Here is a 24235-nt window from a genome sequence, read left to right as displayed (position 1 = left end):
TTTTTGCAAATTCTATGGTCGTTATAAAAATCTAGTTTGCCAATACAACCTATCATTGGGTTAAATGCTGTATGAGGTGTTTCATACAGATTGTTAAACCGTTCTTGGCACACTGATTTTGACCACGGATAACCCCATTTACCTGATCAAGATATAGTGTTCACAGTGGGTGTGACCGGTTGACAGGGAATGCTTACTCCTCCTTGGCACCTGATCCAACCTCTGGTGTGTCCAGGGGTCCGTGTTTCCCCAAATCTTTATTTTGTATTGCTTATAGGAGTTATGAGATTCATCAGTGTTATCTTCACCTTTCATTAAGTTTCTGTTATGAAATATCTATTGATTTGAGAGAAAGAATATGTTATAAGAGGTGGGTAAGATAGGATTTAATTTCAAAACCCCTGCAATAAAATCCCAATAGAAACACAAACAAAACAATACATAAAGGAAAAAATCGTACCCTTGCTTCTTTTCCCACTGGTAAATTTTTATTTGAAGATTTTGGATATATCAACACTAATTCATTTCTGATCCTCCAAAATATCCATGGCTTACATCAATCAGAGACGTATCAGAGAGGAATATCTATGAAGGTTCCTAAAACACTGATAGTTAATACATAATTATATTTCAGAATTGACATGTATTGTAATTTAGAAAGGAAATGACATAAATATATAATGTAACTGACAAACTAAAACTGAATTTTCATTCAATGTACGGGGCTCCTGTCAGTCTTCGTAATGTTTGTTGTCTTGATTGTTTAGTGATTTGGGTTGGAATCGTATAAGCAGTGTAGAAAAGGAAGCTTTATTGGACTGGGAAGCTTAGACCAACTGTAAGTAGTTTTGTATTCAGGAGATAGCGATTGTTATATTGTATTTAAGAAGTTTATGTTTATATCCTTGTGATCCAATAATGAAGGCTCACTAATAAATTACTTCATTATTTAATCTGTAAAGATTTGGCAGCATTGAAAATCTTATTAGAAGAGAGACTGCTAGTTTTGTTATATTCTTAAATGATAGATACAGGAAGATACATTCAAAATTAAACTAAAGAATTAAAAATTCGTTTCTCTTGCCTGAAGAGATAGTTTGCTAATTAACGTACTGTTAGCATAATTTACTAACGATAACATTGATGATAATCCCAGTGATATCAACTCGTATTGGCCTAGATTTAAGCAGAGATGTTGGCATTGAATGTGATCAAGATAGGTTAAATTTGTATTGTATGGAAATTACATATACCTTAAACCATTGAGAGAGAAAAATATTGAAAACAATGCAGGATCATTGATAGGTCCCGTAATGAAATATCTGTTGACCCGAGAGAAAGAAAATGTTTTGAAGGATAGGAGAAATATGATGTGATAAATAAAACCTCCAATACAATTCCATTAGCATCACAACCAAAACAATGCATACAGCATGGAAATCGTACACTGTCTTCTTTTGCTGCTGGTCGATTTTTATTCGAAATATTTTGGAGTACAAAACATTTGTGTATATATCAACAAAACTTCATTACTGATGCTTCGAAATGTTAATGGGTCACATCAATTAGAGAAGTTTACATCATATTTACCAATGATGGAGGTGATGCAAGCATCAGACTAAATTTACATAAAAATGAACGACAGTACAACACATTCTTTCCTATCGTTCAAATTGGTGACAAGTAATTTCTATTTGCAGCTTATGTTTATAGGGAAGTTAGCCATAGCATACCTATATACAAATGTGGGAAATTATGAATTAAATATTGACAGTTACTTTATTTCACATGTATGTGAAAGAAGAAGTCGGTCGGTTCAAATTGTCCCCTTGATATTAACTCAAGTATATTCCAATGAAATGAGGAGTAATTTCCTCTCTTTCGATAAAAATTTATTGATACTACAGAGCTGAGTCCCTGCAGAGCACTGAAATGATTGTCATATACGGTAGAATTGCAAATGCTCGCTCCTCTGCGTATAGCTGTAAATACACAACCCAGCTTACTTGTTTATGCTGACTGTTTTAATTTGGCGAACGTTCCTCATCCTTATCAAAAGTCAACATTTCTAACGCGTAATTTTTTTTCGATATACGGTCACTGACAGGCTAAAACTGAATTTTTATTCACTGTGTGGGGTTCCACTACGTTATCTTACTGTTTGCTATTTTCTTTATTTAGTGATTTGTCTCAGAATCGTATAACCAATATAGAAAAAGAAGTCTTTATTGAACTTACAACCTTACAAACACTGTAAGTATTTTTGTATTCAGAAAGCAGTAATAATAAGTATTGAAGGAGTTGAGATTTATATCACTGTGATACAATGATGAAGATGCAATGATACAATCATATGTAAACTGAAATGCATATATATTCAGTAAGGATTGACAACATTGCATATCAGCATTACTAACATTCCTAGAAAAAATCATCTGCGATACTAGCATTCATATCAATGATAATCAAATCAGCAATGCAAGGTGAAGATAATGAACAGTGATCAATCTCATAACTCCTACAAGCAATACAAAATAGATAGATGGGCAAACACGGACCCCTGGACACACCAGAGGTGAGATCAGGTGCCTAGGAGGAGTAAGCATCTTCTGTTGACCGGTCACACCATAAGTAACACCCAAGATACTGTTGATTAGAAATCAGACATTTCAAGAGTTGTAATACGTCTAAGGGGTGAAAATTGAGATATGAATTCAAATTTAACTAAAAAATAACATTTATTTTTCTTGACTGTAGATTTATCCTTGCTGATTAAACCGCCTTTAGCATTGGTCTAATACCGATAATATTGATGCTAATCTCAGTGATATGTTTAGATATGTCGAAATGCGCATCTGGTGCATCAAAATTGGTACCGTATACGTTTTACATATAGACATAGTGTTAATTAAAGAAGCTATATTATTATCGAAATATATTAAAATCAAGATGTGTTGAATGTTTATCGCGGTGCTACAGTATTTCAAACCAAATAGAAGAGTATTGAAAACAACGTAAGATCAATGATGTCACAACATCAATATTTTGTTAAGACATATTTTAGAGAAAGAATCAATTGTGAAGATTTGATATAGTGATTGAAATTTATCTGAGTACCGGTATCACTGACATATTAAAAGTGAATTTTCATTATCCTGTTCTGATTTCCTGTGAGTTAAGTTAATGTTTATTATTTCTATTGTTTAGTGATTTGTCTTTGAATGACATAACCAGTATACAGAAAGAAGCATTTGTTGGATTGACAAGCTTACAAAAACTGTAAGTATTAATCCGTAATAGTTTATTATAATAAGTACTAAAGGAGTTGAGGCTGATCCACTTCTGATACAATAACGAAGATTCACATATAAACGAAAGTAAGGATTGTCAGCATTGCAAACCAGCAATAGTAGCATTTAGTAGTATAAAGTTCAGCAAAATGATTAATACGCAACAGTCAAGTTAACATTCAGTAGAGATCAGACATTGCAAGATATGTATAATATATACATGTATCTGAACACAACTCACACACTCGTTCATGTGCCATTTCTCTTTATTGCTATAACCTGTTATGTGACATACAAACACAATGGACACAAGACAACATAAACCAAAAGTAGGTGGATCCATGATTTAGTATATGGCTACATTGATGACGTTTTGTCTATAACAATATTCATTTTCATACATATGTTGTCTCGATATATACCAATGCTCTCGAGGTAATAGAGAACACAAAGTCTTCCATATTTGCTTTCTATTTCGAGATTTCATGGAAAATAGATGATAATTGCAAACTCACAACTCAGCTTTATGACCATTGGAATTATTTCAGTTTTTCCATATTTAACATGCCATATATCTAACTGCGACAATTAGCCGTGGATTGCGCTTCTTCATAGACCTTATTTCAACTGTAGTAAAATGATGACTTTTGTCATTCAAGGACAACATGATTATCTTACAGAAAACTTTATATACAAAATGTACAATGAAATTGAAAGAAAAAAAGATCCGACTCTATGATAACAAGCTACATCATACTGAGCCATCAGGAAAATGTCGAAGACGAGGGAGGTCATGTACTACGTATCCCGATGAAATGTTTTGTCAATCCACAATAGTTTTCCCAGTCAAGATAAATAGTGCTATCGGTCGTCCATAAACTGACTCAATCTATAAATACTAACTCACGGTCACTAATTTAAAATATTTCACAGCATCCCATAGTAACTAACCTATTCAATCTATTGAATATACATTACTATTGATCTTTGGACGAATTTGGCTCCAGTTTATGGCACTTTAAGTTTTCATTTTAGCTCTTACAAGTTTATTGTTATTTCGAATTTCCAAAATTTCGGCTTGAGCATCACTGAAAAGTTATTATTTGTCGAAATGCGCATTTGGTGCATCAAAATGGGTACCGTATAATGTTTACATTGAATAATGCATCTGTTTTATACTTAGATATTTTATTGAAAATAGATATTAACGGCAAACTAACAACACAACTTTATGATAAACGGGATGATTTCAGCTTCTCCATCATGAACTTCCAAATTTTTTATGTAGCAATATTTCATTATCACCTGAATATGGAGAGTATATATTTCAGCTGATCCAATAAGCAAGAGCTTGTTCTACGTATGATCAGATTCTAAATCGAGGCAGGCTTCTGACAAACAAGTTAATGATGCTGGGGTTTCAACAGGCTCGTTTAAAGTCATTAATGTGCAAATTCTATGGTCGTTGTAACGAACAAGTTTGCCAATACAACCCATCATTCGGTCAAATGTAAATTATTTATCATTGCATTACTTATGGGATTTATGAGATTGATCACTGTTCGTTGTCTTCATCTTTCATTGTAGTGACACGTTTCATACCAATTGTTTTTGTCACACTGATTTTGATTACGGATCACCCCGTTTACCTGATCAAGATATAGGGCTCAATGCGGGTGTGATCGAGGGACAGGGGATGCTTACTACTCCCAGGCACCCGATCCCATCTTTGGTATATCCGGTTGTTCGTGTATTTTGTATTGCTTATAGGAGTTATGAGATTGATCACTGTTCGTTATTTTCGCCTTTCACATAGTATGTTATGATATATCATTTGAACTATATTCCATGTGCATGTAGTTTGAAAAATAAGTACTCAATACAAAGCGTAATACAAACCATGTAAAAATAAATGAAAAAAACAAAACAAAACATAGACGACCACTGTAGGTTTATAACACGTAAAACACTGAGGTAAAAACTAGAAATCTCCCAAGACCAAACAACATGGGCGAAACACATAGATAACAACTTCCAGGATCATTGTTCGATAAATGTTGATTAGTTAAAGTTTCCATCCTTGAAAACCTGGCCACTCGACGCCCACAACGTAAGTCAAAGGAAGACAGAAATTTTTCTCATTCCAGTTACAATATCATACACTAAAAATATATTCGTTAGATTGGGCACTTTGACTCGGGTATCCTATACAGATACTCTTCAAACAGAGTTTGTCTGATATAGATCATGATTATGTCCCTTGTGCTCAGTATATCTTAAAAACAAAAGTAATACAGTAATGCTATCCTCTTATCATATACATCTTTGTTAAGTAATAAGATTTAGAAGGTTGTCGAAAGGTGAAGATAATGAACAGTGATTAATCACATAACTCCTAGAAGGAATACAAAATAGTGAGTTGGGCAAATACGAATATCTAGATATTCTAGAGTTGGGATCTTGTGTCTAGGAGGAGTAAGCATTCCCTATCGACTGGTAATACCCGCCGTGATCCCTATATCGTGCTCAAATAAACGGGGTAATCCGTAGGCGAAGTAAGTGTGTCAAGAACGGCCTAATAATCGGTATGAATCATGTCTTAATGATTGTTATTTTTATTGTTCAGGTATTTGTACCACAATAAAATAACTAGTATAGAGAAAGAAGCATTTGTCGGATTGGAAAGCTTACAAAAATTGTAAGTATTTTTGAAACATATTAGAGATCAAGAATAGTTTAAATTGAACGAATCACAGGATATGAGACAGATATCTCTTTGATAAAATAAAGAAGATATATTTACATGGTGACTGTTTACATTATCAACTCGGATTGGCAGCATTGAAAATCAGCTCGTTAACGGCAAATTAACAATTGATCTTTATGAGAAACGGGATGATTTCAGCTTCTCTATCGTCAACTTCCAATATCTATGTAGCATTATTCTATTATCACCCACATATGATGTTTTTGCCTCTCAAACGATTCGATACACGGAGGCATTTTCTGTGTATGATCATTTTTAAATTAAAAGAAGCTACTGACAAACAATGTTACAGGAGTTTCAACAGTCTGATTTGAATTCAGTATTTCGTAAAGTCTATGACCGTTTTGATGATCTTTTTGCAAATACAAGCTGTCGATTTCCTCCTACATGTTTTATACTAATTGTTAGATGGTTCTATACAAACTGATTTTAATTACAGACTACTTCGTTTTCCTGATCAAGATATTGTGTGACCGGTCAATAAGAGATGCTTAATCCCCCTAAAGGGCTGATCCTTACTCTAGAGTGTCCAGGGACCCGTATCTGTCCTACTCTTAATCTGAATTCTTTATGAGATTTTTAAAGAGATTGATCACTGTTCGTTATTTCTAATCTTGATATGTTGCATATTTTGGCGAATGAGGAAAATTCGTCAAAAATAAAAGCACCAAAATATATGTCCCTGTATATTAAAGCACTCAGTAATAAAGTGGTGACTTTTTCAACTACTTATTTTACAAACGAAATTCTGAGTTCATAATTGCTGGCTTTACCGTTTTTATTGATTGTCTCTCAATCAATATAGGGATAAGAAATGGTGAATTTACTCCGTATTCAATGAAAGGTGCAGATAACGAACATTGATCAATCCCATAACTCCATAACTCCTACAAGCAATACAAAATAGATAGTTGGGCAAACACAGATCCCTGGACACACCCGAGGTGAGATCAGGTGCCTAGGAGGAGTAAGCATCCCCTGTCGACCGGTCACACCCGCCGTGAACCCCATGTTAATCAGTTACTTTTTCACTTCCTGAAAAGCATCACAATATGATAAACAGAAGATCGTGGAGTGTTTCCCCGTGTGTAATGACAGATACAAAGCGCAGCTTACATTCAATCATTAAAGAATTAAAACTTAATAATTCTATCAAATTACGGATACTCTGTTACAAATGTATCTGCTTCATCCTTTAAAGTTTAAGGTAAGTTTGTATTTAGTGATGGAATATGTACACATATTTTATTTAAAATACTAGTAGAATTGTTTAAAAAAAACATTTTGGTAGTAAGAGATTTCACAAATCATCGATAGAAGGTAAATTAAATGTCAATATTATGGAGTAGTCTATATTCAAAATCAGTGTGTAAAGAATCCGTAAGAATTGGAATTAGACACTTCGGGGAAGTAACTTATGTTTTCTAATTAGATCATTGTAACGAAAATAGAATATGGGAATTGGAGACATTGAACAAGACTTTTGGAACCTCTGTAACATCAAATTGATTGCCAGTAGCCAATACCATGGACATGTTATCATAATTATTGGTTAAATAAACACAAAGTGATGCCTGTACCTGTACAATAAATGTTGATAGATAAAAGTTTTGTGTTATTCCATGTCCCTAATATCAATGCAAAATTCATGGAAATTACATAAGAGAATAGTTTGATGTTTCTCCATTGCTGATTTCGGATATACACCCAAGGGTTTGTATTGATGAAGTGAAGTGGCTTCAACAAACAGAATACTATTTCACAGTAGAAGAAGCATTTTAATGATTCCTATTTTTTAAAGGTATTTGTATAAGAATAAAATAACCACTATAGAGAAAGAAGCATTTGTTGGATTGGCAAGCTTACATAAACTGTAAGTATTTTTGCAACATATTAGAAATCAAATAGAGTTCAATTGAGAGGAGACTGATCTCTCTGTGATAAAATAAAGAAAGTTTATATATGTAATGCCTGTTTACATGTACATTAACAACTGCTCTTGATGACGAAGGGGACGAAGTCAGCTTCTACATCGTCATCTTCCAATATTTTTGTAGCAATTATTCCATTATCACCTACATATGATTTTTCCATCTCTCAACCGATTTTATACAATAGGGCATATTCTGCCTATGATCAATTTTTTAATAAAAAAAAACAAAAAAACTAACAAACAAGTTGATGTTACAGGAGTTTCAACAGTTGACGTTATGATGATTTGTTTTCAGCAAAGAGAGCCTGTCAATTTTCTCTGACGTATTTTATACTAATTGTTAGGGGGTTCTATACATCTTGACTACAGACTATTCCGTACGTCTGATCAAGATAAAGGGTATGAGTGATCAACAGGGGATAGTAACTCCTAAAAGGCTAACCCCACCTCTAAAGTGTCCAAGGGCCTGTACTTGTCATACTCTTAATTTGTATTCTTTACGGGATTTGAGAGATTGGTCACTCTTCGCTATCTCTACTTTTGATGTGTTAGATATTTTAGCGGGTGAGGAAAATTCGTCAACAATAAAAGCATCAAAATCTCTTTTCATATAAAATAAAGCGTCAAATAATAAAGTGGTAACGTTTTCAACTACTTCCACAAGCAAAATTCGATAAATATTTCTGGCGATACTGTAAATTATTGACAGGCACTCACTGCTATCATTTCATGAGAAGGGTAAATTTGCTCCTCATTAGATAAATCTTGATTGACTACAGTCTGGGTTCTTGAAAAACATCAAAATATCATAACAGGAAGGTTGTCGAGTGTTTCCCAGTGTTTGCCGACAGATACAAAGTACAGCGTACATTCATATATTAAAGAATCAAACTGAACGACTTTATCATATTACGGATTCCTCTGTTACATGTATCCAGTTTACGCTTTACAGTTTTATGGAAGTTTGTATTTAGGAATGAGATATGTATATAGCGTTTTATTTAGAATTCCAGTAGATTTATTTTTCAAAAACTATTTTGGTATCAAAATATTTGAATAATCATCGAGGGAGAGATTGATTGATTAATTGATGTTTTCCGTCACACTCAACAATTTTTCAGTTTTGTGGTGGCGCCCAGTTTTTTTTATAGGTGGAAGAGAGAACCCAGATACAATGTACCTGGGAAGACACCACCAATCTTCCGAAAGTAAACAGAGAAACTTTCTCACTTACCGGCGAGGGAAAGTAAATTAAAAAAAAAACCAACAAGCTTTAGGAAGCGTTGTATTTCTGGGGTGAAATGGCTTTAATAAAGAAAATGTTAATTCACTGTAGAAAAGTCATTTTAATGATTCCTATTTTTATTGTTTTAGGTATTTGTATAAGAATAAAATAAACACTTTAGAGAAAGAAGCATTTGTTGGATTAACCAGTTTGCAAAACCTGTAAGTATTTTTGCAACATAGATTAGAAATCAACGATAATGAGATCGGAAGCATCAAAGGAGATGAGACAAATACAGTAGTGAGGATTTATTTAAAAGTTGTTTGCTCACTTAATCAGATCTGAGTGACAGCATTAAAATCAGCAATTATAGCATGATAAAGACAAACTAACAGCTAACCTTCATGACGAAAGAGATGACTTCAGCTTATCTGTCGTTGACTTACCATTACATGCAGTAATATTAATGACGTTTTATCTATCGACAATAATAATAATCATTCATATGTCGATTCGATATATCCCCGTGAACTCGAAATAAAAGACACCACATAGTCATCCACTTCTGTTTTATACTTAAATATTGTATTAAAAATACACATGTACATCTTAACGGCAAACTAACAATTCAACTTTATGGCAAACTGAATGATTTCAGCTTCTCCGTCGTCATCTTCCCATATTTATGCAGTACTATTTCATTTTCACCTGCATATGGTGTTTTTATCTCTCAACTGATTCGATATGCAAAACGTTTCCTTTATTACAGTATATATAATGATTGATTTCTGAATTGAGTACAGTCATAATATATTAATGAACAAGTGAAGATCACGAGTAGTGGCCAATCTCATTAATCTAAAAAAGAATACAAAATTGAGAGAATGGAAAATATGAACCATCAACATAGCAGAAGTGGTATCAGGTGTCTTGTAGGAGTAAGCATCCCCACTTGATCGTTCAAACCGGCAATGGGCGCTGTTCGGGTATTTTTATTGGGTAAGTGGAGTAATCCGTATTCAAAATTATTATGTAAGGAACGGTCTAACAATTGATATGAAAAACATCAGGCAGCATTATATTCAATGATGGCTTGTACTTGCAAATCAGATCATTATTAGCTGATCTCTTTTGTAGCGTTTTGAAACAGAATTTCTGCATGAGATTGTAGCAGGAAAAAAACACCCAACAAATTTCTGTTGTGGCTTTCAACTGGAGATTGGATACATCAAAACCGTTTTACTTATTAACAATGCTCATTTTCATTCATATGTTGATTCAAAATATCCCAGTAGACTACAAAAATGAACGAAACCACAGAGCTTCTATATTTTTTTCTTATTTTGATATCTTATTAAACATAGACGTCAACGACATACTAATAAAACAACTTTTAACTCGAGACATTCTACTGAAATATAATTCAATGTTACAGGGTTTCAACATTTTGGTTTAAAGTCTGCGTTTCAAAATGTCTATGATGTAAATTGCAAATACAGGCTATCACTTGGTCGAATGCTGTCTGAAGTGTTTATACCAGTTTGGTAGACCTTTCTTTACATGTTGATTTTGACTGCAAATACTCCTTTACCTGATAACGGTAGCTGACTCACAGCGGGTGTGAATGTTCAATAGTTGATGCTTACTTCCCTAGACACCAGATCCCACTTCTGGTATGTGCATGGATCTTTATTTCCTCTTCTATTAATTATATATGTGAAATGATTTATGTGCTTGATCACTTTTCGTTATCTTCATATATGAAAGGTGAAGATAACGAACAGTAATCAATCTCATAACTCCTATAAGCAATACAAAATAGAGAGTTGAGCAAACACAGACCCCTTGGTATACCAGAGGTCTATCTGTAAACAAGATTCCAGAACGATGCGTAATACAACGTCCTAAATTACCAAAGTTTTGGTCAGGTTTCTTAAATCACAGTAAAGCAGTTGCAGTATTGTTTCCCATGAGTCATTTCACATAATGAATAACAAATTGAATAACTTTGACAGTCCACAAAGAGAGTAGGTGCGATATATTACATAATGCAAAATATTTATGTTTGCAGGTTGATATTAAGTAATCCTTTTCACTGCAATTGCCATCTGGAAGATTTCGTGGATTTCTTGCAAGGAATTCTGACATATGATTATCAGATATTATACTATAAAGAACCACAATGTACCTCTCCTAGCTATCTCAGTGGTACAAAGTTAGTTGACGTCTCATTTGAAGACATAAACTGCACGGACTCCGGTAGGCTATTTTGTCTATCATGTAAATGCTTTTATCAAAACTGATTCACAAAAGGTATCATGAATATCACGATCGTTTATTTAATGCGTGCTACATGTACATATACGTACAAAAATTAATCATTTATGGTCCTCGTGTTACAACTTTGGTCTATAACATCATTAAATAATATTATTATCTCTCTTTGAATACATATCAAGACGATTATTGTAAACTAAACCGAGGGTCTCTACAGCCCAGTAGCTAAGTACTTCGTTACTAGCTTGAAAATACGGATGTATATTTAATTGTTGTTACAAAATTTAGAAATTCATTTCAAAATTAAGGATTATCTCCCTCATGCATAGCTCTTATTCTTGGACGAATTTGGCTCCAATTTTTTGGCACGCTGTTTTTGGCTATATTTAGCTCTAAAACTTCATAGTTATTTCGGATTTCAAATATTTCGGTTGAGCATCACTGAAGAGACATTATTTGTCGAAATGCGCATCTGGTGCATCAAAATTGGTACCGTATAAGTTTTACATACATAAGTACATATTTTTGTATTCATCAATTTATGACATGCAGTGGATTATTTATAAAATCAAATTATCTGACACTGTGTCGTATATACATAAATGTGCCTTCGTATGATCTTGAATAATGTGCTGGGGGATCAGAAGTCAAGGAAGTAGTTGAGGTATGTAAAGAATATAAATTGTTTGCTGCATACGTTTTTCTTCAGATATCTGGTAAGTATAAGTTTCTATCTATTGGACCTACGTGATGTTTTAATGATAGTTGTTTTCTTGATACATGCTGCATAATGATTATATCCCTTCTGTTATAATAGATGATCAATCATTTCCATATATTCTCGTTTTATATCATAATTCTGAAGGGAATATTCCAGCAAATTGATTATCAAATATATCGAATGTTTAGTTAATGTTTTACACATTATTAAGATATACTGTGAGATATTCATATTAGCTACTTTATATTTGCAGTTTTTGGTTAATAGTACTAGCATGACTAAATATATACATGTAAGTACATGTCTACAAGTGAGGTTACATCCTTGAGTGACCTTAATTATACCAATAGAAAAAGTACATTGATCTTTTATTTCATGATAGTGTACTTTAAATGTTCGTGACTTTTAGCAATGCCCTTTAAAAATTACTTTTAAGATTATTGGCAGAACAGATGTTTCTAAGTTTTTTTTTATCATTTCAGGTGACGAGAAGTAAATTGACTAATGTTATCCAGGTTCAACGTTCCATATCAGACCACTGAGATAAGCACCATACAAATGGGAGCATAGAATACGAAATGAAGAGGTGAAGATAACGAACGGTGATCAATCTCAAAACGCCAATAATGGATACAAAATTGAGAATAGGTTAAACACAGAACCATGAACACACCAGAGGTGGAATCAATCAAAACCGAAAATCGGACACACGGATATTATGTAATAACCTTGACCGCAAAAATCATTTCACATCCCGAATTTTCCAACAATTAACAGTATTGAATTTTTTTTTTTACAAACATGTCACATTCTCTCTGCTAACCCAACATTTAACCTATGGGTAGGTAGGTAGCAGATATTTTTCAAAGAATTTTCAACAATGCTAAACTTTTAAAATTTGTCAAATACAGCGTTGTTTTGCCCACATATGACTTGTTAACAACCGTCATCTTGAATTAAATTTCGGTCAGCAAGACGCTTCTCTTGATATGATATCACATACGTTAAGCGTTTGAATAATCAACAATATGGAACTTTCGGGATATGCCAGAACGACCAATTATATTTGACGTTTATACACCACGGTCACGTGATAATAGCCAATTGTAGGGCACAGTTGACATCGATACATATAGTGTTTCGCTAACAGACGGTCCGTAAAGAGCTATGCGCAGTCCCACGATGACGATCCAAGTCATTATTGGTGCTTAGTACCTGGGTGTAAATTAGATGGAAGGGAAAAGGCGCATTTAGACGCGTACCATTGGATGCAAGGCGTGAAGTTTTACCGATATCCTCAAAATATTCTCTAAATTTATTTCCCACGCCGACTCGCATAATTTAATCAATTGTATTTTCCTATAAAATGGTTGTAGTGATTCCTTTCTTTCAAAGATAGCATTTAAATGCAGGAAATTGATAACAATTGAAATATTCCATGTTTGTTTACTTAGTTGTTATTGTAATCCGGAAGTGACATGCCCTACAATTACGTTCCACGCGCGATACAACTCAGAGTGGATCCGTATCTCGAAAGTCCCGTATTGCTAATGTAAAATGAAAACTGGTGTTGATGGGTTGGGGAGATTCCGGAATGTTAACAAAATCCCCCTTTCTCGGAATCTATTTTTTTTTTCCAGTCGTGCTGTATGTTATGTCAGTCGTTGAGAGAGGGAAAACAGATATTTTTTAAACAGTGACCGTATTTATATTTATATAGCCGTCGTGATGATAATCATAAACAAGAGAGCCAGATTTGCTTTTTTACCTATTGGACCATGGGTGCTCTGTAATTTGCCATATTTGTTATTGAATGAATTATTTTAAGCTGTTAATCTTAACTGAATATCCATACCCTTAATTAAAATTATCAATTAAATTAGAACTCGCAAGTAAGCGTAGTTCGCAAGAAACTGTATGTAAATGGTATTGTGTTCCAATGAACGTGGTACATTTAAAAATGTAGATGTTTCAGTCCACTGTGTAGAAATCAAGAAAGGTGATTTTTCTTTGGGAAGTAAAATGTAATTTAATTTACGGCAAATAAATAGTTTTCTCTTATTTGCAAACTGTTAAACAAAGAATTGAATGACCATTTATTCAGCAATAAACCATTTACTATTCAACACTGTAGTATTGAATATTGTGACTATTTAACTATTGAGAATTGAATATTCAAACTATCTATGAATGAGTACAATGGACGACGGTATTGAGTTTTTAATGTGCGTGCACAAACAAATCATGGATTGTTTAAATTCCAACTTATGTCAAATGACGTTGTATAAACATTAATTATCAGTATGCATTGTAAGAACATGTAGGTTATTAAATACAATTTTATTTTTAAAATATGTATTATTAAATATACTAGTATCTGTAGTCTTTAAATGTTAATTTGAGTTTAGTTTATATATGTACATCAAGCAAGAATCATAACATTTATACTGTTATGAAATTGAACACCTTGTTTGTTTTTACAATTCGAAGTTTGGTATTTCTTTATTGTATATTGAAACCAAATTAGAGGAATGCCACGCCTATATAAACGTGATCTTTCTAGTAATCATGCGTTATCCTTTTTCCACCATTAATTCATAACATAAAATATGCGCCTAAATATGTAACTCAAATGATAAAAGAAAAGTCATACAAACTTTTACCATTGCAATGTTTATGAAAGTGCGCTTAATAAATTGATGATTACAATATCTGTACTTTGACAATATGCGTCCCTTGTTGTGAATGTTTAAAATATGAAATTTCAACAGACTAGTCATTGGAATTTCTGTTAACAATGCTTAGAATAAAATATTGATAATATGGGCATCTTATGAGAAAGATTAGAAATGATTGATGTAAGTTTTATGGAGGGAGATGTGGGTATTATAAAAATCGTTCATTTTACTGACCTTGGTAATTAGTACAAAAATGGTACAGGTACGACCCTGCCGTATAGAATTACATTATAATATACCTTGTTCGTGATCAGTACATAGCATGCATACAAGCGACTCATTTTACCAGTTGTTTATCATTTTACCTTAACTTTATATAAAAAGTGTTGCAATTGTCGTACAGATTTCCCGAAAGTAGTAAAATGGAATACATATTGGTAAGAATAATCCATATCTGAAAAGTATTAATATTGATTTGAAACTAAATACAATCATTGGTAAGTGATGCTTATTGGTGTGTGATACGTGGAGTCTTGGACAATCTGATCGGGTTCATAAATAATTTAATGAACCAATGACCAAGATTGAATCCCCTCTCCAAGTTGATCTTCTGATCTTCGCGCAGCTGACGGATTTATTGTATTCTATTCGTTCTATTCGTAACCGGGAGGTAATGAGTTCGAGGCCCGCTCACGTCATGGTCGTGTCAATCCTAAGACGTAAACATATGTGGAGATTCCTCATTCGTCAAACGCTATGCATGTAGAAGTGAGAATTAAGAGTCTTTCGGATATGACATTAAAAACGGAGGTCCCGTGTTGCGGCAGGCCTTGGAGTGTTTAGGAACTAGTGATAAGCGATTTTACCGGTATATCGTGATAATTCGTCCCACGATACGTATCGCGATACGGTGAAAAAAAACCCGATATTTTGGGGCAGACGTAAATTCTGGAAAATTACGTTTATGCGTTAGGTTTTAAATTAACTGTTACAGGAACTAACTAGAAATAACAAGATGACGTCCGAACATGGTAAAAACGCGAAGGAATTCAATCATCATCATAGGTTGTGAATCACTTGATAATTATTCGATTTGATGTTTTCCTTATTTGCTTTATTATAGTTATTTACACAAAATTGATGTCTAAAATACTTGGCATTTTTGCGCTTTAACACCTAAGCAGTAATGAAAATAACAGAGAATTAAGGAAAAAATAGAATGTCCTCAAATATCGCAATATTATCATGATATTGTGAAAAAAATCGTGAAATAACGCAATACAATTTTTTGGCGATATCCATCCCTATAAAGAACCCCCACTGCTACAAGTACAGCCCTGAGCGCAAAACATAGGTCTAAATGTTGTACTCCACCTACACCTGTGACATTTAAATACGAGGGGAAAATTCTCGAAGAGACGTAAAACCAAACATGGAATCTTTTTGGGCATATAATTTGTACTCGAAAGTACGAAACAGTTGAATTATTTGTTATGAAATTTTTCGTTTTCATTTTATCTACACTTAACTTGTTTTTCAGAGTTATTGCATCTAAATATATATGTAGCAGTTGTATTTTGTCCACTCGAGTAAGTTCTTCTTATAGTACGACATCGTAAAATAGATACAAATAGGGTCCTAGTTTCAAAATTTAAAAAAAATTATGAAAGGTGTATCAGGCGCTTCATTTTGCTTGAGCGTTTTTTTTTCTTTATAACTATACATTTGTAAAATGTGTCTGTCTATCCCCCAGGTGCAGTCATTCTTTGTCTTTCTTTTAATGGTGGATACTTGTGGAGCGGATACTCAGTCTGACAGCTGGAAGGACATGTTACGAGGTTACCTATCAGGACAGCTGTCCTCTTCATACCACACAGAAGCTTTCAGACACGAATTCAGAAAGTTTATTAACATCGTTGATAAAAAATGAAAACCTGGAAGGAAGAAATAAAATCAAAACCTGGTAAAATGGAAGGACAACATAGTTTGCTACTTTTTGTTTTTCAACTTTCGTTGATGAATACATTTTAGCACAAAAACCATTTTTATAATGCTGATTTTGTTTTTCGGTAATTTAAGTGATCCATGGTAGAAACAAGAGCATTGTTTACACTAGATGGGGGAAGAAATCTTGCCCGTCCAATGCTGAGCTAGTATACTCAGGTATAGGAAAACAGAACGTATCATAGAAAACAGATATACGATATTCATAGAACTGCGTCATGAATTTAATATAAAATATTTCATTGAGTAAATTTGATAAACACCGAATTTTTCAAAAACAAAACTTCAACTTTGTTAATGAATTCACGTATCATTTTTTTTTCTAAAAGGATTTATGGGAGGATCAAGTTACGCGCATACTGGCGCAGCTGTCGACTCCCTTTGCTTACCTAGAGATCCAGAGTGGGGGATCCACAATGATAGAGCGGGCACGCCTAGAAATTACGTATATGGAACAGAATACGAAATATATCATTTCAGCAATCACATCGATAAACTTGTCAAGCATGACGTACCATGTGTTGTGTGCCTTGTTAAAAATAGATCCATTTTGACAACATTTCCAGGTAAGAACATGTGGAACATTGTCCTGAATTTTGTTTTCTTTTTCTGATGAAAATACGATATTTTGATTCGCTCACATATATCACTACACAAGGATCTGACGAAACTCTATGGAAGGTCATATCCTGGTTATCTTTGACATGTGATTAATTTAGCCATGAAAATTGACTGGGACGTTTTGGGTATTTTGGTGCTTTACATAAATCGGCGAAAAACGCCGAGTCGGCATTTAACACCGAACATGTGTACACTTGTAACGCGAAGAAAATATATTCTCGTTGTAAAAATGTATGTGAAATATGTTGGTTTTCAATTATACAAAACAAGCGTTATTTCTGAAGATAAAAAAGACACAACAAAACAAACAATAAGCTAAAGATTAATGAGGAATGAAAAACGACACTTATAAAACAAACAATAAGCTAAAGATTAATGAGGAATGAAAAACGACACTTATAAAACAAACAATAAGCTAAAGATTAATGAGGAATGAAAAACAACACTTATAAAACAAACGATAAGCTAAAGATTAATAAGGAATGAAAAACGGCACTTATAAAACAATTAATAAGCTAAAGATTAATGAGGAATGAAAAACGACACTTATAAAACAAACAATAAGCTAAAGATTAATGAGGAATAAAAACGAAACTTATAAAAGAAACAATAAGCTAAAGATTAATGAGGAATAAAAAACGACATTTATAAAACAAACGATAAGCTAAAAATTAATGAGGAATTAAAAACGGCACTTATAAAACAAATAATAAGCTAAAAATTAATGAGGAATAAAATCGACACTTATAAAACAAACAATAAACTAAAGATTAATGAGGAATGAAAACGACACTTATAAAACAAACAATAAGCTAAAGATTAATGAGGAGTGAAAAACGACACTTATAAAACAAACAATAAGCTAAAGATTAATGAGGAATAAAAACGACACTTATAAAACAAACAATAAGCTAAAGATTAATGAGGAATAAAAACGACACTTATAAAACAAACAATAAGCTAAAGATTAATGAGGAATAAAAACGACACTTATAAAACAAATAATAAGCTAAAGATTAATGAGGAATGAAAAACGACACTTATAAAGCAAACAATAAGCTAAAGATTAATGAGGAATGAAAAACGACACTTATAAAACAAACAATAAGCTAAAGATTAATGAGGAATGAAAAACGACACTTATAAAACAAACAATAAGCTAAAGATTAATGAGGAATGAAAAACGACACTTATAAAACAAACAATAAGCTAAATATTAATGAGGAATAAAACGACACTTATAAAACAAGCAATAAGCTAAAGATTAATGAGGAATAAAAACGACACTTATAAAACAAACAATAAGCTAAAGATTAATGAGGAATAAAAACGACACTTATAAAACAAATAATAAGCTAAAGATTAATGAGGAATGAAAAACGACACTTATAAAACAAACAATAAGCTAAAGATTAATGAGGAATGAAAAACGAGACTTATAAAACAAACAATAAGCTAAAGATTAATGAGGAATGAAAAACGACACTTATAAAACAAACAATAAGCTAAAGATTAATGAGGAATGAAAAACAACACTTATAAAACAAACGATAAGCTAAAGATTAATAAGGAATGAAAAACGGCACTTATAAAACAATTAATAAGCTAAAGATTAATGAGGAATGAAAAACGACACTTATAAAACAAACAATAAGCTAAAGATTAATGAGGAATAAAAACAAAACTTATAAAACAAACAATAAGCTAAAGATTAATGAGGAATAAAAAACGACATTTATAAAACAAATGATAAGCTAAAAATTAATGAGGAATTAAAAACGGCACTTATAAAACAAATAATAAGCTAAAGATTAATGAGGAATAAAATCGACACTTAAAAAACAAACAATAAACTAAAGATTAATGAGGAATGAAAACGACACTTATAAAACAAACAATAAGCTAAAGATTAATGAGGAGTGAAAAACGACACTTATAAAACAAACAATAAGCTAAAGATTAATGAGGAATAAAAACGACACTTATAGAACAAACAATAAGCTAAAGATTAATGAGGAATAAAAACGACACTGATAAAACAAACAATAAGCTAAAGATTAATGAGGAATAAAAACGACACTTATAAAACAAATAATAAGCTAAAGATTAATGAGGAATGAAAAACGACACTGATAAAGCAAACAATAAGCTAAAGATTAATGAGGAATGAAAAACGACACTTATAAAACAAACAATGAGCTAAAGATTAATGAGGAATGAAAAACGACACTTATAAAACAAACAATAAGCTAAAGATTAATGAGGAATGAAAAACGACACTTATAAAACAAACAATAAGCTAAATATTAATGAGGAATAAAACGACACTTATAAAACAAGCAATAAGCTAAAGATTAATGAGGAATAAAAACGACACTTATAAAACAAACAATAAGCTAAAGATTAATGAGGAATAAAAAACGACATTTATAAAACAAACGATAAGCTAAAAATTAATGAGGAATTAAAAACGGCACTTATAAAACAAATAATAGGCTAAAGATTAATGAGGAATAAAATCGACACTTAAAAAACAAACAATAAACTAAAGATTAATGAGGAATGAAAACGACACTTATAAAACAAACAATAAGCTAAAGATTAATGAGGAATAAAAACGACACTTATAAAACAAACAATAAGCTAAAGATTAATGAGGAATAAAAACGACACTTATAAAACAAATAATAAGCTAAAGATTAATGAGGAATGAAAAACGACACTTATAAAACAAACAATAAGCTAAACATTAATGAGGAATGAAAAACGACACTTATAAAACAAACAATAAGCTAAAGATTAATGAGGAATGAAAAACGACACTTATAAAACAAACAATAAGCTAAAGATTAATGAGGAATGAAAAACGACACTTATAAAACAAATAATAAGCTAAAGATTAATGAGGAATTAAAAACGGCACTTATAAAACAATAATAAGCTAAAGATTAATGAGGAATTAAAAACGGCACTTATAAAACAAAAAATAAGCTAAAGATTAATGAGGATTAAAAACGACACTTATAAAACAAATAATCAGCTAAAGATTAATGAGGAATGAAAAACGACACTTATAAAACAAACAATAAGCTAAAGATTAATGAGGAATGAAAAACGACACTTATAAAACAAACAATAAGCTAAAGATTAATGAGGAATAAAAACGGCACTTATAAAACAAACAATAAGCTAAAGATTAATGAGGAATAAAAAACGACATTTATAAAACAAACGATAAGCTAAAAATTAATGAGGAATTAAAAACGGCACTTATAAAACAAATAATAAGCTAAAGATTAATGAGGAATAAAATCGACACTTATAAAACAAACAATAAACTAAAGATTAATGAGGAATGAAAACGACACTTATAAAACAAACAATAAGCTAAAGATTAATGAGGAGTGAAAAACGACACTTATAAAACAAACAATAAGCTAAAGATTAATGAGGAATAAAAACGACACTTATAAAACAAACAATAAGCTAAAGATTAATGAGGAATAAAAACGACACTTATAAAACAAACAATAAGCTAAAGATTAATGAGGAATAAAAACGACACTTATAAAACAAATAATAAGCTAAAGATTAATGAGGAATGAAAAACGACACTTATAAAGCAAACAATAAGCTAAAGATTAATGAGGAATGAAAAACGACACTTATAAAACAAACAATAAGCTAAAGATTAATGAGGAATGAAAAACGACACTTATAAAACAAACAATAAGCTAAAGATTAATGAGGAATGAAAAACGACACTTATAAAACAAACAATAAGCTAAAGATTAATGAGGAATGAAAAACGACACTTATAAAACAAACAATAAGCTAAAGATTAATGAGGAATAAAAACGACACTTATAAAACAAACAATAAGCTAAAGATTAATGAGGAATAAAAACGACACTTATAAAACAAACAATAAGCTAAAGATTAATAAGGAATAAAAACGACATTTATAAAACAAACAATAAGCTAAAGATTAATGAGGAATGAAAAACGACACTTATAAAACAAACAATAAGCTAGAGATTAATGAGGAATAAAAACGACACTTATAAAACAAACAATAAGCTAAAGATTAATAAGGAATAAAAACGACATTTATAAAACAAATAATAAGCTAAAGATTAATGAGGAATTAAAAACGGCACTTATAAAACAAACAATAAGCTAAAGATTAATGAGGAATTAAAAACGACACTTATAAAACAAAAAATAAGCTAAATATTAATGAGGAATAAAAACGGCAGTTATAAAACAAATAATAAGCTAAAGATTAATAAGGAATAAAAACGACATTTATAAAACAAATAATAAGCTAAAGATTAATGAGGAATTAAAAACGGCACTTATAAAACAAACAATAAGCTAAAGATTAATGAGGAATGAAAAACGACACTTATAAAACAAACAATAAGCTAAAGATTAATGAGGAATGAAAAACGACACTTATAAAACAAACAATAAGCTAAAGATTAATGAGGAATGAAAAACGACACTTATAAAACAAACAATAAGCTAAAGATTAATGAGGAATAAAAACGACACTTATAAAACAAACAATAAGCTAAAGATTAATGAGGAATAAAAACGACACTTATAAAACAAACAATAAGCTAAAGATTAATAAGGAATAAAAACGACATTTATAAAACAAACAATAAGCTAAAGATTAATGAGGAATGAAAAACGACACTTATAAAACAAACAATAAGCTAGAGATTAATGAGGAATAAAAACGACACTTATAAAACAAACAATAAGCTAAAGATTAATAAGGAATAAAAACGACATTTATAAAACAAATAATAAGCTAAAGATTAATGAGGAATTAAAAACGGCACTTATAAAACAAACAATAAGCTAAAGATTAATGAGGAATTAAAAACGACACTTATAAAACAAAAAATAAGCTAAATATTAATGAGGAATAAAAACGGCAGTTATAAAACAAATAATAAGCTAAAGATTAATAAGGAATAAAAACGACATTTATAAAACAAATAATAAGCTAAAGATTAATGAGGAATTAAAAACGGCACTTATAAAACAAACAATAAGCTAAAGATTAATGAGGAATGAAAAACGACACTTATAAAACAAACAATAAGCTAAAGATTAATGAGGAATGAGCTAAAATCATTCAATGTGTTCTTCTTGACTTCGATATTTACCTGGTAAGAAATGTCACCGGTATATTTTGTGACGTATGAAATTGTATAGCAATCTACATGAGCAGGTAAAAGATCTGATCTTAATGGGGTTGCATAACTAACTGTTTTAAATGTTTTCTACACCTACAACAAGGTCCTTTTATTTATTTGAAATTTGCGTTTTCGCTTACAGCTAGAACGACTTGCTACAAAGGTTGGTCATTAGAGTATGATGGTTACCTTATTGCTGGAAATTATGCTCATCCTGCTGGTACGATGTTCAGATGTTTAGACAAACACCCAGATAGTCTACCTGGTGGCAGTGACCGTCGAAGTGGCAGTCTTATCTATCCTGTGGAAGCACGATGCGGTTCATTAAGATGCCCACCATATATACAGGGACGAGAATTGGCGTGTGTTGTGTGTTCCAAAGAATAGAAAATTCTATTATAGCAACCACTACCTTTGCAAAATAAAGCTTCTGATTAAATACAGCCATGGTTGATTATGAAAACATATTCTTAGAGGTTGAAATGCAGGATATATTTCGTAATTGCTGGGGAAAATGGAAGCATGTGTCTCTAACACCATGTCCGAAATGGATAAGTTTGCTAGAAAAAAAAACCTATAATACTAGTATGTAAAAACAGCGATTAATCTCGTAAATCATATATAAAATGCTAAATTGAGTGTAGGGCAAACAAGGACTCAAATACAAAATTAAGAGAAGGGCAAATACGGACCCTGGACATACAAAAGGTGGGATCAGGTGCTTACTAAGGAGGGATAAGCATCCCTGGTTACCTGTTACACCCGCCCTGAACCCTATATCTTGTTCAAGTAAACGGAGTAATCCGTAGTAAAAATCAGTATATCAAAAAGGGCTTAACAATTGGTATGGCGGACAAAATTTCGACCAAACGACCGGCTGTATTAATAAAAAGAGTCGTTATAATGACCATGGAATTTGCATTTTAAATGAGATTGTTGAGAGAGCTGGGTACGGTAAGCATCAAAATATGCTCTGTCTTTGAAGTTCATCAAAATAAATACGCAAGATGGTTACAATATACCATTGCCAGAAAACATTAAACTTCATCATACATGCATTTCATATTGTTTTCATCTAAGAGTAAGTTAAAGGTAGCGTTGGTTCTTACAAAAAAAAAAAACCAACAAAAAAAAAAACCAACAAAAAAAAAAAAAAAAAACAACAACAAAAAAACAACTCGCATACCGTCATGTCATCGACGTTTATTCACAACGTTCTGATAGGATGAGAAGCAAGAAAATGACTAAATTGCAAGATTTAAAGGTTTACATAAATACCTCTACTTTGTACCGTTGCAATTAAACGGGTGAGAGTATTTCTGACGCTAAACATAATTTAAAGAAATGGGATACATTTTTCACAATGCAGTGTGAGTTATTTCCCCCTAAATACCGGGGTGTTGTCCTAGAATATAAAGATTTACTATTTCTGATTGTACTTGATAGGCAATCAAGGAATTTTTACAGAAAAGTAGGTGTAACGACTCAAAAATTAGCATGATACCA

At 31.9% G+C, this 24235-nt stretch overlaps 1 protein-coding gene and 1 pseudogene across 1 annotated transcript; both read left to right on the top strand.

The window, feature by feature from the left end:
- Positions 1–770: 770 nt before the first annotated feature.
- Positions 771–11969, top strand: LOC125657657 (slit homolog 2 protein-like; the record flags this gene model as incomplete). Its single annotated transcript, XM_056150697.1, has 7 exons — positions 771–838; positions 2182–2253; positions 3208–3279; positions 5917–5988; positions 7859–7930; positions 9365–9436; positions 11287–11969. Coding segments are annotated over 7 exons (660 nt in total), but the record flags the coding sequence as incomplete, so codon positions are not given.
- An 851-nt stretch (positions 11970–12820) lies between these two features.
- LOC125657654 (short-chain collagen C4-like) lies at positions 12821–23171 on the top strand (annotated as a pseudogene).
- Positions 23172–24235: the final 1064 nt, after the last annotated feature.

This window comes from Ostrea edulis, chromosome 9 (assembly GCF_947568905.1).
Source record: "Ostrea edulis chromosome 9, xbOstEdul1.1, whole genome shotgun sequence".
In the NCBI taxonomy this organism is placed as follows: Eukaryota; Metazoa; Mollusca; class Bivalvia; order Ostreida; family Ostreidae; genus Ostrea; species Ostrea edulis.
This window is presented reverse-complemented; position numbering and strand designations above follow the sequence as displayed.